Source organism: Anomaloglossus baeobatrachus, chromosome 7, assembly GCF_048569485.1.
Source record: "Anomaloglossus baeobatrachus isolate aAnoBae1 chromosome 7, aAnoBae1.hap1, whole genome shotgun sequence".
Classification (NCBI taxonomy): domain Eukaryota; kingdom Metazoa; phylum Chordata; class Amphibia; order Anura; family Aromobatidae; genus Anomaloglossus; species Anomaloglossus baeobatrachus.
Window position 1 is genome coordinate 74081486 of NC_134359.1, and position 16619 is coordinate 74098104.

The 16619-nt window shown below is 43.9% G+C and overlaps 1 protein-coding gene across 3 annotated transcripts in view; it reads right to left on the reverse strand.

The window, feature by feature from the left end:
• PDE1A (phosphodiesterase 1A) overlaps positions 1–16619 on the reverse strand; it is a 432756-nt gene that overhangs the window by 95592 nt on the left and 320545 nt on the right. For 2 of the 3 annotated variants that reach the window (XM_075318894.1, XM_075318895.1), the window contains exons 2-4: positions 13146–13259; positions 5970–6152; positions 3501–3567 (exon numbers count right to left, since the gene is read on the reverse strand). In XM_075318894.1, coding sequence (XP_075175009.1) covers positions 3501–3567; positions 5970–6152; positions 13146–13259 — 364 coding nt within the window. Of the gene's footprint in view, positions 1–3500; positions 3568–5969; positions 6153–13145; positions 13260–16619 lie in introns of those variants that run through there. The other variant, XM_075318896.1, reaches the window with a different exon arrangement.

Below are 16619 nucleotides of genomic sequence, written 5' to 3' on the forward strand. Positions count from 1 at the left end.
CGAAAACCTGAATTCTGGCGTTTTTTGTTTCTCATTACGTTGTTTGCTGATCAGATTAATTTATTTTATATATTAATAGACCAGACATTTCTGAATGTGGCAATACCAAATATGTTTATTTTTTATTGTTTTATATTTAATGGGATAAAAGTGAGTTATTTGAACTTTTGTAATTTTCATCAGCATCAGCATTGCTCTGTACAGAAGAAATCACGACCTCCTATGAATGTCGACCCAAAAGCATATGTCTATATCTATCTAACTATATATATAAATATATACATATTTACGTATATATATATATATATATATATATATATACATATATAGTATATACAGTATATATTATACATATATATAGAATATATATATACTGTATATATAAATATATATATATATATATATAGTACAGACCAAAGGTTTGGACGGACACACCTTCTCATTCAAAGAGTTTTCTTTATTTTCAGGACTCTGGAAATTGTAGATTCAAAGTGAAGGTGTCGCGGGCGGAGAAGGGGACGCCGCTGCGCTCGCTAACGCTCGGGTCCGGCGCTGCTGTTGATGCTCGGTGGCTCGAGCGGTGGGCCGGATCCGGGGACTCAAGCGGCGCTCCTCGCCCGTGAGTGAAAGGGGGAGGTGATTTGGTTTGAGGATTTAGTCCGTGACGCCACCCACGGGTTGTGGTGAAGATGGGCACAACCACTGCTGATGACGGGGATCCCGGGAGTGATGGTGGGGAGCAGCTGGGATGTTGTTTACCCCCTCCGTGGGTAGGGGTTGGTGGTCCCGGGGCCCGGTGATGTGATGGAGCTGCAGGGCCGGTGAGGTGCAGGGTCGCAGGGACAGCACGGCGCAGTGCCGGATGGCACAGATGTACTCACTCAGCAAATGAGGCACAAAGTCTCCGGTAAACCAAATGGCTGGATGGACGGGTCCCGCAGCCGGCTGCTGTATCTCTCTCTGGACAGGTGATGGTGGATGTCTCTCCCTTCACCTTAGTGTTCTTGTTTGACTACTGTGGCTTCCCAGCGGTAGTCCGCTCCCCGGTGTATGAGTGCCGGAGGAGCCCGTTGTGCCCGCAGGCCCTGGCCCTTGGGTCTCTAGCCGTTGGCGGTGGCTGTATACCCTCACGGTGTGGACGGTTGCCTTCAATCGGGACTTTTGCTGTTAGGAAACCCCTGGGGTTCCAGTCACATTCGGATTTGACTGTTGTCGGTGGCTCCAAGCCTGGTCAGGGTCCGATGGCCCTGCCTGTGTGTGCTGGCTTCACTTCGCTCCCCGGTCGGTACCGGCGGGCCAACGCCCGACCCCGGTCCTACAGTTCCGTGTTGCTCCACCACTCCTGCAGACGGCCACCACTGTCTGCCAACCTTGCTGTCAGTGCCTGGGCTCCAACCCAGACACCCAAGTGTTTACTCCTCTCACTTCCACCTCCTGGACTAAACTGTCACTTTTCCTGTCTCCAGGCCTGTGAACTCCTCGGTGGGTGGGGCCAATGGCCTTGGCCCCGCCCCCACCTGGTGTGGACATCAGACACTGGAGGGAGGCAACAAGGGTTTTGTGTTTGACTAATGTTGCTGTCCTAGGGGTGGGGGTGTTTGTGTGTTATCTGTGATGACCTGGCTAGTCCAGGGCGCCACAAAGGCATCAAAGCTGTGAATTAAAACATGTGGAATGAAATACTTAAAAAAGTGTGAAACAGCTAAAAATATGTCTTATATTCTAGGTTCTTCATAGTAGCCATCTTTTGCTTTCATTACTGCTTTGCACACTCTTGGCATTCTCTTGATGAGCTTCAAGAGGTAGTCACTGTAAATGGTTTTCCAACAGTCTTGAAGGAGTTCCCAGAGATGCTTAGCACTTGTTGGCCCTTTTGCCTTCACTCTGCGGTCCAGCTCACCCCAAACCATCTCGATTGGGTTCAGGTCTGGTGACTGTGGAGACCAGGTCATCTGGCATAGCACCCCATCACTCTGCTTCTTAGTCAAATAGCACTTACACAGCCTGGAGGTGTGTTTGGGGTCATTGTCTTGTTGAAAAGTAAATGATGGTTCAACTAAATGCAAACTGGATGGAATAGCACGCCGCTGCAAGATGCTGTGGTAGCCATGCTGGTTCTGTATGCCTTCAATTTTGAATAAATCCCCAACAGTGTTACCAGCAAAGCACCCCCACACCATCACACCTCCTCCTCCATGCTCCACGGTGGAAACCAGGTATGTAGAGTCCATCCGTTCACCTTTTCTACAAAGACACAGTGGTTGGATCCAAAGATCTCAAATTTGGACTCATCAGACCAAAGCACAGATTTCCACTGGTCTAATGTCCATTCCTTGTGTTCTTTAGCCCAAACAAGTCTCTTCTGCTTGTTGCCTGTCCTTAGCAGTGGTTTCCTAGCAGCTATTTTACCATGAAGGCTGCTGCACAAAGTCTCCTCTTAACAGTTGTTCTAGAGATGAGAAGGTGTGTCCAAACGTTTGGTCTGTATTGTATATATATATATATATATATATATATATATATATAGATATATATATATATATATATATTGCATATAAATAATAATTCTGTCTTATGGAATCATAAGGCTAAAGTTGCATATTTGTATTAGTGAAAATATATTTCTGTCGTATAAATGGCTAATATATCTATCTATCTATCTATCTATCTATCTATCTATCTATCTATCTATCTATATATATATATATATATATATATATATATATATATATATATATATACACTGCCTGCACTGGAATGGTGCAGTACCTCTTGCAAAGACACCATCCTACTATCATAGAAGTTTATATTTTTATCACAAAAAGTGTAAAATAATGTAATGTATTATACAATATGTTATACACTTGAATTTTAGTACATTTTGTGTTATTTTTAGTTTTTAGACATACTTACAAAATCTGTGCCCCATTTACTTATTTTACATAGCTCCATTGGTTCCATAGCGCTTTTCAGACATCATCATTGTCCCCATTGGGGATCACAATCACAATCTAAATTCTCTATCATTATGAATTTGGCGCTGCACTCATGTACTAACACGTACTGACAGTGGTTCTGGCGCCGCATTCATGCACTATCAGTGGTTCCGGCTTTGAATTCATGTACTCACTATTGTTCATATCTTCTTCACATGTAGCAATCCATAACATGCTTCATGCCTTTGTTAAAACTTACTTTTAAGTATTGACGAGATGGCAATTTTCTGCTTCAAAAACTCAGTTTAAATCAGCGTGTGTTCCCACTGATTTTTTTAAATCAGAATCTTAGTAGGAATTCTCCAAATCCTTCTCAAATATTTAAAACATATATCTGGTGATGTAGTAACATACTGATGATGGTTCTGGAGATGTATTCATGTAAGTCCCCTCTAAAATTTGTTTGCGGTCATTGGGATTTGTTCAGCATGGCAATGTAGCCCTTGGCTCAAAACATGTTGTGCATCCCTGCCATAAATCAAGACTATTAACATATTTAATTACCTTTAAACATGTTATGACAGCTGTTGGGTAGGTGAGCCCGGCCATATTGGAGGATCGTCTATACATCCTAAAAACAGATACAAATTTGTCATAGATGAGTTATTTAAAGACGCACTATCATCAAAGTTTTTACCTTCTTAATATATTGCAATCATCATATTATACAGCACTGTACTTACAATTGCTCATTGTACCCTTCCACCCAGTTAATTCTTCTGCTTTCCATTAGGTCTTTGACATAATGTGATTAAAACTGACTAGCTAAATCATTCTAAGCTCTATATAGAAACAGGAATTCTCTTTTCCCTGCATGAGTCATCACTGCAAAAGTCAATGACAGGAGCAGTTGGGAGTAGCTGAGTCAGGAGTTGAAGAGGGGAATAACTCATGCAGGGACAAGAGACTTGCTTCTATTCAGAGCAGAGCAAAAGAGAAGAATTTACTGGGTAGAAAAGAAAAATTAGCATTTTTAAGTATACAGTGCTGTATAATTTGATCATTGCAATATAGTAAAATGATAAATGTTTGATGGGAGTGTGTCTGTAAGGAATGTGTAAAATGGAAAAATCATGTATTGAACTTATACCAAACAAACATTTACATACAGGAAAATAATATGGAGTTTCCCAGATCTCTTGAAGATGCTCACCATGCAGCAGCTTACTCCTTAGTTCTTCTCATACATGCCCTATAAATCTGGAGACTGAATTACTCTCAAGGGTAAAAATACAAAGAGCCTCCTCTATGCTGTTTCTCAGGTGTAAGGGTTTTATCAGGACATATATTGCTAAACTAATCCTTAGGATAGGTCATTAATATCATATAAATAGGAGTCTGACACATGGCACCCCCATAGATCAGTTTAAAGGGAATCTGTCACCCCCTTTGACTTTTTTAAGCTATTACTATGGGTATACAGGTAATAGGATGTTGAAAGTAGTAAAGTAGTCTTATCTGTATGCCTCATAGTAGATGCCTTGCTACACAAATATTACTTTAGATCGCTATATGCAAATTAGCCTACCAGGCTACTGGGCGTTGTGCTTTGGCTCCTGGGCGGTTGCTTCCCTGTATGAAATCCCCACCTCCGTGCTGCATTATCCTTCCTGTTACCTCCTCTCAGTATCACAGTCACAGCCGGCAAATCCCGTGCGTGCGCAGTAGAGTGTTCTTCAGCCTGCGTTCATTCACCTCCCAATGAATCTACTGCGCATACACTGGTGAGGCAGCTCCATTTCCTTTATTGGTGCACTGTTCTAAGTTGTCCTCCCGACTTTCTGCCTTCTGGTGGGCGGGTAGACAGACATACACACACACACACACACACACATACCTGGGCGATTTTGCAAGAAGGACATCTTAGAAGAGCACACCAATAACAGTTAGTGGAGCTGAGTCACCATCGCATGCGCAGTAGATTCAATGGGGGGTGTGGGGGTGAATGAACGCAGGGTGAAGAACACTCTACTGCACACGCACGGGATTTGCCAAATTTGACACTATCTGTGATGCTGAGAGGAGGTGACAAGAAGGATAATACAGCAAGGAGGCAGGCATTTCATACTGGGAAGCAACCACCCAGTAGCTGAAGCACAACGCCCAGTAGCCTGGGTAGCTAATTTGAATATAGCGATATAAAGTAATATTTGTGGAACAAGGCATCTACTATGAGGCATACAGATAAAACTACTTTCAACATCCTATTACCTGTATGCCCATAGTAAGAGCTTAAAACGATCAAAGGGGGTGACAGATTCTCTTTAAGCAGCTCCTACGGTGGCCATATGTACAAAGTGTGTTTAGCTGGAAAATCTGAGCTCCAACACTGTGTACTATTTCTTTTTGGGTACTGCATATAAGCTCCCGTAGACTTCAATAATATCTTTTCTATTTGGTGCCGTGTCCTGTGTATTTCTGGCAATAGCAGTAACTGCAAACAGCTAATGAAAGGGGTTCTGTCTGTGAAGCTCCCACTGTTATGACATTAATGACCTGTCCTTAGCATAGGTCATTAATAATTAAGTCCTCAACAACCAGTTAAAGAAAACTTGATAAAAAAAGATCCAATTCTAGTGATGAGCGAGCACTACCATTCTCGAGCGCTCAAGTTTCCCATTGATCTCCATTATAATCGGTACTCGAGAGGCGCCCGTCCGACCTGCTCGTTTTGAGCATTGAGTACCCCAGCATGGTAGTGCTCGCTCATCACTATTGAGTTCTAATTCATGGTATCCCATCTGCAGAACCATTACCTGGCTGTTGTTGACTTTCTTATATACCGTATGAAGCTTGTCAATTTCACTATCCTAGGATGACCCAGTGAACATAATTGAAGGAAACTACCAGCAACCATCTACTTTAATGGGAAAATCAATATCATGCTAATCATACTCATGGGAGCAGGGAACATGGGAACAGGACTTATCTTAATGCCATCAGCATGACACAAGTAAAACAAATATGGATTACCTTTCCACAAATATACCAGCTTGGACTGCATGCACAATACTACGAAATTTTGGTTTTTCTTCTGGGCGCCTTCGTCTCATTCGCATTTTTCTTGTGAAAGTAGATGCCAACCAGTCTCGTACTTCCAATGGAACAGCGTCTGTGTGGATATCAGACAGCTCATCCTCTGTATCCAATAGTTTCCTATATAGTTGATATAATAAGAACATAAGAATACAATGACAAAAAAACTATGTAAAAGTCACAAACCCGGCAAGAGACAAGTCCCCTACAAGTAAAGGATGTATTCAATTAATCTGTGTTTTGGAAGAAATGTATAAAAAGCTATTTATTTGTGCATGTCTTCCTATTATGACTATGTAAGTATAATGATCCTGGTGATATAGGACCATTCTATTAAGATACATTGATAAATATTAGAAGTATCTTTGTAAAGTTCGTTTGGTGCCAACTAGACTGACAGCTGCGGCTTGTACTGAGCAGTGTGGGAATCTGACAGCAGCAGGGAGGAGGGACATTGAGAAACTGTCAATCAGTCTGGGTGGGCGGAGACTGAGTTAAACTGTTAAACAGTACCATCACTCTAATATGCAGTTTAAAGGATGGGCTGGCCCCAGGCCACATGGGTGCCGCTCTCCTTCGCCAAAGAGCCTTCGTCTGCGGACATGGCTTCGGGTGGGGTGTATGACATTTACTTGCTGCTTCGAGCCGGTGTCCCTTACCCCTGCTGCCAGCCGTCAATGCCACTGGGTAGTAAGACATGCAACTCCAGAGTTCACTGGGCCAACCAGTTTTTGTTTACTTTTATTCTTCACACCATTGTGACAGACATGGCCTTCCTTCCTCTCTTTGTGGGGTACTACTCTTCATGTTGTCTCCCACTATCTTGGATTTTGTCCTCGATACTTTGGGGTCTGTGACTCCTTCTCCCTAATACCGCACACCTTTATCCATTTCTGGGCCCTAACATGTCTTTAGCTGGATGACTCTCTAAGCCTGAAAGGGTGAGCCGTAGGCTCCGGACCTCCAGAGGTTATCTCAGGGTTCCCTGACTTGCTCTAGCACTGAGCCACATCCTCTCACTTTGAATCCACTTTTTGACTTCCTCTTCCTCTAGAGCTCCCTCCTCCTATCCATCCGCCCTGCTGTCCCTCCTCCCTTCACTACTTTAACCCTATATTATCTAACATCTCTTCAAAAACTTGCTCTACCGCCAGCTAAACGGACCGCTAGGTGGTAGCATTTGGTAACCTGATAGACAGTCCTAGCTCTCCTACATCCGGGACCTATTCTTCTCTAAAAACACTTAAATATCGACCCATGCATTTATAATATTCAACAGTAAATACATCAGACATAGTACAGTGACATCATGGGCCTCTGCCCACCTATTACACATACTGAAATACACCAGCATAATCAGGTCTAAGAAAGCTATTCAATTATGTTTCCAGTATGTGCCACGAAATCTGGTGACAGATCCACTTTAATCATTCTGAAATAGACACAAATTTGTAGCTTCATCTACTTACAAATCCATGAATTGGCATCTTTAAGACTGTAATATTAGAAACAATTTGACTTTTTGGTTTGGAAAATCAAAAATACTATTTGGTTAATTAAATGGTCCATTGTATTCTACCTATAATAGAACCAAACAAACGTCATGTCGGCAAATTCGAAATTTGGGGTTGGGCTTCATGGTGCACAATGATCAAGGTAAAATAGATACGAGACCCTCCTTATCAATTGCCTTTTTCTTATATAGGGAAACATTGAGCTCATGTGATGTTCTGTCCCATATAGAAATGTCCCTATGGAGGCTTTGATAAACATGGAGCTGAATATTCTGATATTTTACAGAAAAAGTTATTTTATCATGTTCATGAAAATTATCTTCCTTCACTTTCTACTTCACCGCTCCGGTCCAATGTAACATTTTTGGTGACAGCAGCCACAAAATATTTTCCAACAACAAGAACATTGTGTGAAATTGCTTTTACAAGAATAAATAAACCTTTGAGGAAATATGAATACATTTATAGGCCGGGAGTTTAATGGACCAGATATTAAAGTGATAATCTTAATAGGGATCTAACGGATAAAGGAGCAACAACACCGTGTATGGGTACTGGACTATTTTAAGACAAACCTTTCAGCAAGATTAGACATTGGGTCATGACTTGTGGGAAAACAGTTTCTGAAATTACTTCTCTTTATTGAATGTTTGTCCAATTAATAGATGCTTAAAAAGTATCTGTCATGTTATACATGAAGTCTAATCTGTGAAAAACATGATATGGAGAGAAAGAAACAGAGCAGAATGATACATCGGTTTGTTGAGAAATATTCTGTATAACGCGTATGTTAAGGGGGCTTTACACGCTACGACATCGCTAATGCGAACTCGTTGGGGTCACGGAATTGGTGACGCACATCCGGCCGCTGTAGTGATGCCGTTGCGTGTGACACCGATGAGCGATTTTGCATCGTTGCAAAAATGTGCAAAATCGCTCATCGGTGACATGGGGGTCCATTCTCAAATATCGTTACTGCAGCAGTAACGAGGTTGTTCCTCGTTCCTGTGGCAGCACACATCGCTCCATGTGACACCACAGGAACGAGGAACCTTTCCTTACCTGCCTCCCGGCCACAATGCGGAAGGAAGGAGGTTGGCGGGATGTTACATCCCACTCATCTCCGCCCCTCCGCTTCTATTGGGCGGCCGCTCAGTGACGTCGCTGTGACGCCGCATGGACCGCCCCCTTAGAAAGGAGGCGGTTCGCCGGTCACAGCGACGTCGCCGGGCAGGTAAGTATGTGTGACAGGTCTGGGCGATGTTGTGCGGCACGGGCAGCGATTTGCCCGTGTCGCACAACAGATGGGGGCGGGAACGCACGCTAGCGATATCGGGACCGATATCGCAGTGTGTAAAGCCCGCTTTAGTCATTGAGATCACTGATATGTATATATAGGAGTCCAGTGGGCGGTCCTACTCAGTGATTGACAGCTATCTCCACATGCACAGTCATACAAGGAAGACTACAAAAAAGGCCCACACACATTTAGTATTACATTATTATACAGGTGTACAAATACACCACTGTGGCCAATATATAGACCTATGCAAATACACTATACATCAGCACACTGTGATTGAAGGATGTAAGAGATCCACTGTAGCTTTACATGTAAAAAAAAGGGCAATATATATATCACAGTATATACAGTGCGTCGACCCATATCCTGTCCACCGCCATTAACTTGAGAACGGCGGCAGCTATAGGCTAGGAAGTGGTGTTTAGGTATAGTAAAGTAGATAAGGGGGAGAAGGGGTGCACAGCCTGAAATAATCAGATGAGTGCTGCCCTATGTGTGAAAACGGAATAGTACTCAAGAAGAGAAAAAGACACCCATAACTCGGGCCCACATCAAGAATAAAAAATGTATATGATATATAATAATATTTTATTGGGTCAATATAAAGACAAACAATTTAAATCACTTAAAATGGACAATAATCACAAAAAGGCCTCCTTCCCCTGACGAAGCTGCCTGTCAGCGTAACGCGTCGGGCTCTCTCCACAGCCTCTTCCACGGCATACTTGCTTCTCAGCTCCTCTATTCTCCCAGTTTGTTGCATGAATTCCTTGGGCCCGGTGGGTAACTATGCCTTGTTTTGATCATCTTTTTTTTTTTTTTTTGATCTGACATCCAGCGCTTATGCGCCTTTTTGATGTGGTGACTTCGACTCACACCTTTATGCCTGCGACATCATGGCCACCTGCATGATTTCTCCAAGTCCAGCCTTTTTGATAAATTAATATGCTCTAGCCTACACCTGTTTATGCATGCAATTGCTATTTTTGTAACTCTATTTATTTTTCTTTAGCATTACACTTATATAGCTCTTGCTCACCTTTGTATTTGTGTATAAGGGGTTCCTCTCATTACATGATCTCTAACATTGTGATGATTATTATACATTTCAATCCGCTGTTTGTTTGACCTATGTCATATGCCTATTGGTGCTGAGACATATTATTCTGTGTACTCTCTATGACTAGGGTTATGATTTCATGTATCAATCTTTCATGTATTAACTTCATTAGTGTTCCCCTTCCCTGCTTTGCTGGGAATTAACTCCTCAGGTGCTGACTGCATATCATTGTTTAAATCCACCCTTGCATGCCATTAATCATTATATTTATAATTGGAGAATTTATTGATACATATTTTGGATATTTTGAATCTATTCATTAGCACCTTTACTGATCTGTATCAATTGGTGTATTATCCTGGAGCTATTGTATAACAATTTGAGGCCTTTTTGTGATTGTTGTCCATTTTAAGTGATTTTAAATTGTTTGTCTTTATATTGACCCAATAAAATATTATTATATATCATATAAATTTTTTATTCTTGATGTGCGCCCAAGTTATGTGTGTCTTTTTCTCCTCTTGTGTACTAGGTATAGTAAAGTAGCCATGTGCTACGCAATGAAACCACCTTTAGCGCCACCTGGTGGAAAACAACAGAGTTAGCATTTTTATCTCGAAAACGGAACGAGATAGAGAAAAACAGTGAATTAAAAATTGTAGGACATCATCAATTCAATACGAACTGAGACCTTGCATACAGAAATGCTATGATATGAAACCCATGACCCCACCAAAACATTGAATGCTGGTCACGCATATGGCGCTCATTTAACTTTGATGCTCAAAGTGGCCACCGTCAGCTGCAATGCACATCTGGACTCTGGACAGCATACTGTATCTTGCTGCACGTTGTGCAATATGGTAGGTGACACATTTGCACAAGCATCTGTGATACGTCGTCTTAGGTCCTGCAATGTTGGTGGAGGGGTCGCATACACCTGCTGTTTGATGTGACCTCACAGAAAGAAGTCCAATGGGGTCAGGTCAGGTGAGCGTGGAGGCCACGCCACACAGCCACCATACCCCATGACTTGTAGGAAGATCTCCATGAGGTATCGCTTCATGTCCACAGCCTTGTGAGTTTTACACGTTCTAATCATAGCATTTCTGTATGCAAGGTGTCGATTCGTATTGGATTGATGATGCCCTACAACTTTGTAATTCACTTTTTTTCTCTCTCGTTCAGTTTTTGAGATAAAAATGCTAACTCTGTTGTTTTCCACCAGGTGGCGCTATAGGTGGTTTAATTGCGTAGCGCATGGCTACTTTACTATACCTAGGCACCACTTCTATGCCTATAGCTGCCGCCGTTCTCAGGTTAATGGACAGGATAATGTGTGGACACACTGTATAAACAAATGAAAAAGCTAAAAACCACAACAAGGTGCTTTACAAAGGTTAGTGACCATCCAAAGTTAGGGTATGTTCACGCAAAGCCTATTTCAGGTAAAACCACCTACAACCTACAAGTAATGCCAAAATGTTAAAACAACTAGCACTGCATATCTTCTGTCTTTCCTAATAAGTTTTAACCAATTCAGGCTTTGTAAGCAATGATATGGCTAAAATAAATGGATGATCACTAGTTTCTATACATGATTAATGGGAACCTGTCAGGTGCAATATGCACCCAGGACCACGAGCAGTTCTGTGCGTATATTGCTAATTTCTGCCTAACTGTTCCTGTATACACTAGCATAGATAAAGAGAACTTTAGAAGAAGTATTTCTAAACATCCTTTATTATATGCTAATGAGGCCGGAGACTAGTTGCAAGGCCGTTAGTGCCCTTGGCTAGTTAGCCCACATAGCATGTAAGCACGCCCCTGTGGGTGTACTAACATGCTAATGAATGTGCAGCGACGCCCCACATACCTCCCTCTTGATGGCGGTCAGTGGAGGATGGATGCGCACTATGCATGATTCGAAGTTCCACCACTTCCAGTCATGTGCACTATATTACACTGAAGCTGGAAAGCTTACACGCGGCATCAATTTAGGGTGCATGTACGGAAGTCCCGTGACTCCCTGGGGGTGCAGCAGTCACCTGGGAGTCGGGGCTCCGTCTGGGTGTGGGGAAAGGTGTCGGGCGTCGTCCTGTCGTGCCGTAGTTCGAGCTGGTCAGTTAGCTGAACCGTTGGTCGCAGGCTCTTTAGCGCGGTGTGGCGACGGTTGTCACTGTAATGACATCATTTTGGACTAAGGCGGGCTTTGCACGTTGCGACATCGCAAGCCGATGCTGCGATGTCACACGCGATAGTCCCCGCCCCCGTCGCAGGTACGATATCGTGTGATAGCTGGCGTAGCGAAAATTATCGCTACGCCAGCTTGACACGCACTCACCCGCCCTGCGACCGTCGCTCTGGCCGTCGCCCCGCCTCCTTCCTAAGGGGGCGGGTCGTGCGGCGTCATAGCGACGTCACACAGCAGTAAATCGTATCATCTAGGCTTTACACACTACGATGTCGCATGCGATGCCGGATGTGCGTCACTTTCAATTTGACCCCACCGACATCGCACCTGCGATGTCGTAGTGTGCAAAGCCGCCCTAAGACAGACAGGCAGACAGAATAGGGCAATTATATGCAGAATCCTGGTCTGTGTCCCATCCTGGTATAGTCTCCATCCTTGTATGGCCCCAATCCTGGTATGTGGGCTGATGCTGTGATGTGGCCCAATGCTGGTATGTGCCCCCATCGTGATGCAGCCACCATCCTGACATATGCCCCCATCCTTCGGGGTAATGTGTGTGGGGGGCGGAGTGTGGGAGGGGTGGAGCCGAGCGGGGCCATGGCGCTGAGGATGTCAGTGTCGGGGTCTGCATGGCTGGGGACAGGTGACTATCCAGGTGTGTGTGTATGTTCAGTGTATACATGCGCAGGGCGGAGTGCGGGGGGGTGAAGCCAAATGGGGTAACATGTGCGGGAGGCAGAGACGAGCGGTGGGTATGTGTCGGATGGGTTGCCGGTGTGGGCTCCCGGGGGTGCAGCACTCACCAGGGAGCCGGGGCTCCGTGTGGGTGTGGGGAAACGTGGCGCGCGTCGTCCTGTCGGCTGTCCTGTAGGTCGGGCTGTTCAGTTAGCTGAATCTGGTTGGCCAAACAAACCGCCATCCAACACTAAATCTGATTTGTTAGTACGGCCATCTCCAGTTTTAGTAGACGAGACATACCTCCATGACCATGAGCTAAATCTGATCAAAGACAAGATATACGGTAAATGTTTAATCCACATACCTGGTCTCATCGATGTAAACTGCTTCCAATACTGATGCTGCATATTCAATGTTATTCTTCAGGTCAGAAACATTAATATCTCCTTTCTCAAGCTGCTTCACCAAACATCTTAATCTGAAACAAAGAAAGTAGAAAATATAATCTGTTACTAAATATTATCCTGTGTGGGAAAGAAGTGGTGTATAACCTGCGCTGCTGATAATCGTACAGATAATGCCGTATTGTTGCAAAAACAAAGTTGTCTTTATTTGAGCAACACGTTTTGAAGTCCACTGACTTTTTCCTAAAGATCTCAGACACATGTCCTGCGTGGTTAAATGTATCAACATTTTTTAACAAAGAGAACTGGGGGACCCAAAGCAAAAAAATAAGCCCCTTTTCCAGGTTTTGTAAAAGTGTCTCACTTGTAACCCAGGACCGTGTTTTATGTTCCTTACGCAAAGAGACTGTATCACAAATATGCGTATATATATATATATATATATATATATATATATATACATATATATACATATATATATATATATTTATTATATATATAATTACAACTAGATAGTGATACACATTGTCTTGTTGTTTTCTAATTTGATTTTATGTTCTTAACATTATTATGGGAATTTTCCACCACCACTTGGACAACACGTTCTTAAATAAAATAGGGCACCATGTAAAATAGAAAGGGCTTATACTAACCTCCTGGGCGGGTAGCATTTTAGTGATGTTGATGCTGATGGGCTGCAGGGCTCACACTTCCTTCATATGAAACTGCTTTATCCAAGGGAAGTGTAAGGCTATGTGCCCACAGGACAATGTACCTGCAGATATATCCGCAGGTACATCCACAGGTTTCCTGCAGCAGCTCCCCTGAACCCGCAGCTATCCATTGCTGCGGTATATGTGCGGAGTTGTTGCAGTAAACATGTGGGACAAGTGCGGAAATACCTGCGGAAGTCCTGGCCTCTATCTCCATAGTGGAGGAGCGGGAATTCCGCAGATATTTCCACATGAATAATTGACATGCAGTTACGTGCGGCTGCGGGACATCCGCAGCCGCACATACCGCACCATTGATGCAGCACTCCCCAAATCCCATAGGGTAACATGGGGAGTGTCTTTACTTGCTAAAACCTGCGGATTTATCTGGAAACTCCAGATAAATCCGCAGGTTTCCGACGGCAAAATCCGCGGGTACATTGTGCCTTGGGCACATAGCCTTAGGGGCACTTTGCACACTGCGACATCGCAGGTGCGATGTCGGTGGGGTCAAATTGAAAATGACGCACTTCCGGCATCGCATGCGACATCGCAGTGTGTAAAGGCTGGATGATACGATTAACGAGCGCAAAAGCGTCGTAATCGTATCATCGGTACAGCGTCGGCGTAATCCATAATTACGCTGACGCAATGGTCCGATGTTGTTCCTCGCTCCTGCGGCAGCACACATCGCTGTGTGTGAAGTCGCAGGAGCGAGGAACATCTCCTACCGGCCTCACTGCGGCTTCCGTAGGATATGCGGAAGGAAGGAGGTGGGCAGGATGTTTACATCCTGCTCATCTCCGCCCCTCCGCTCTGATTGGCCGCCTGCCGTGTGACATCGCAGTGACGCCGCACGACCAGCCCCCTTAACAAGGAGGCGGGTCGCCGGCCACAGGGACGTCGCACGGCAGGTGAGTGTGTGTGTGAAGCTGGCGTAGCGATAACTTTCGCTACGCCAGCTATCACCACATATCGCTGCTGCGACGGGGGCGGGCACTATCGCACTCGGCATCGCAGCATCGGCCTGCGATGTCGTAGTGTGCAAAGCCCGCCTAAGAGCTGCAACCCATCAACGGATGGGATATGTCAGGTGAGCACTACAGCCTAATAATGTGAAGCACTGATTTCCTCAGTACACAACATTGTTGGTTATAAATAACTTAATGACAAATGTAGAATTGGTGGTGGAAGGGTGAACTAGATGGACCTAGGTCTTTTTTCAACCTATGTAAATATGTAACTTAAGCAGGCTTTACATGCTGCGACATCGCTAGCATTTGCTAGCGATGTCGAGCGCGTTAACACCCGCCCCCGTCGTACGACCGATATGTGGTGATCACTGCCGTAGAGAACATTATCGCTACGGCAGCGTCACACACACGTAACTGCTCTGCGACGTTGCTCTGGACGGCGAACCGCCTCTTTTCTAAGGGGGTGGGTCGTGCTGCATCACAGCGACGTCACTTGGCAGGCGTCCAATAGAAGCGGAGGGCGGAGATGAGCGGGATGTAAACATCCCGCCCACCTCCTTCCTTCCGCATAGCCGGGGGAGGCAGGTAAGGAGATGTTCGTCGCTCTTGCGGTGTCACACATAGCGATGTATGCTGCCGCAAGAACAACAAACATCATCGCTAAAAAGCAGAAAACGATTTTTTATTTCAGGACGACCTCTCCGCGGCAAATGATTTTGCCCGCTTTTGCGATCGTTTCAGATCGCTCTTAAGTTTTACACACTGTGATATCGTTAATGACGCCGGATGTGCGTCACAAACACAGTGACCCCGACGATAATTTATTAACGATATCGTAGCGTGTAAAACCCGCTTAAGTGTCCTCAAACTGAGCACTAAGTTTGCTGGAAAGGTGCTGTGCCGAGAGGTGAGTTTATGCTGTTTTATTCTACATAGACAACTCCTAACAACATTTAACGGACATCTTTCATCAGTTTTTTGCCACCTAATCTGAGAGCAGCATAATGTAGAGACAGAGATCCTGATTCCAGTGATGTGTCACTTTCTGGGCTGCTTAGTGTACTTGTGATAAAATCACTGTTTAATCAGCAGTAGATTATCATTACAGGACTACTTGGACGGTGTGCTGTCAGGTAGTCCAGCATATTCATGAGCTCTGTATAACTGCTAGAAACGCAGCAGAGAAAACATTGATTTGATCAAAATAACAGCAAACAGCTAAGTAAGTGACATTGCTGGAATCAGGGTCTCTGTCTCTACATTGTGCTGTGCTCAGATGGGGCAGCAAAAACCTGAAGACAGATTCCCTTTAGAGTAACTAAATCTAGATGTATAATAAGATATAATACCCAGAAGCAGAAATATACTGGGAGAGTGTCCTAGACATGTACATTGATCAAATGGATTCACAATTTCACACTTTGTTAAAAATGTGTGAAAAATACTTTATACATACAAATATTCTACTACAGCCACAGCATACCGTACTTCTCCAATTTTTAGACTTTTTTGTCCTGTCCCTTAGGAGTTGTGGCTACGTCCAAGGTCATGCACCATATCCAGCCATCTTTATAAGACTGTTTTTAATTAAACCAAAGTATTTATTTTACTCACTTATATAGCACTATTAATTCCACAGAGCTTTCAGATGTTTTTAGTTTTTAGACATATTTAGAAAATCTGTGCGCCATTCACTTATTTTACATAGATCCATTGGAGCCACAGCACTTTACAGATGTGATCATCA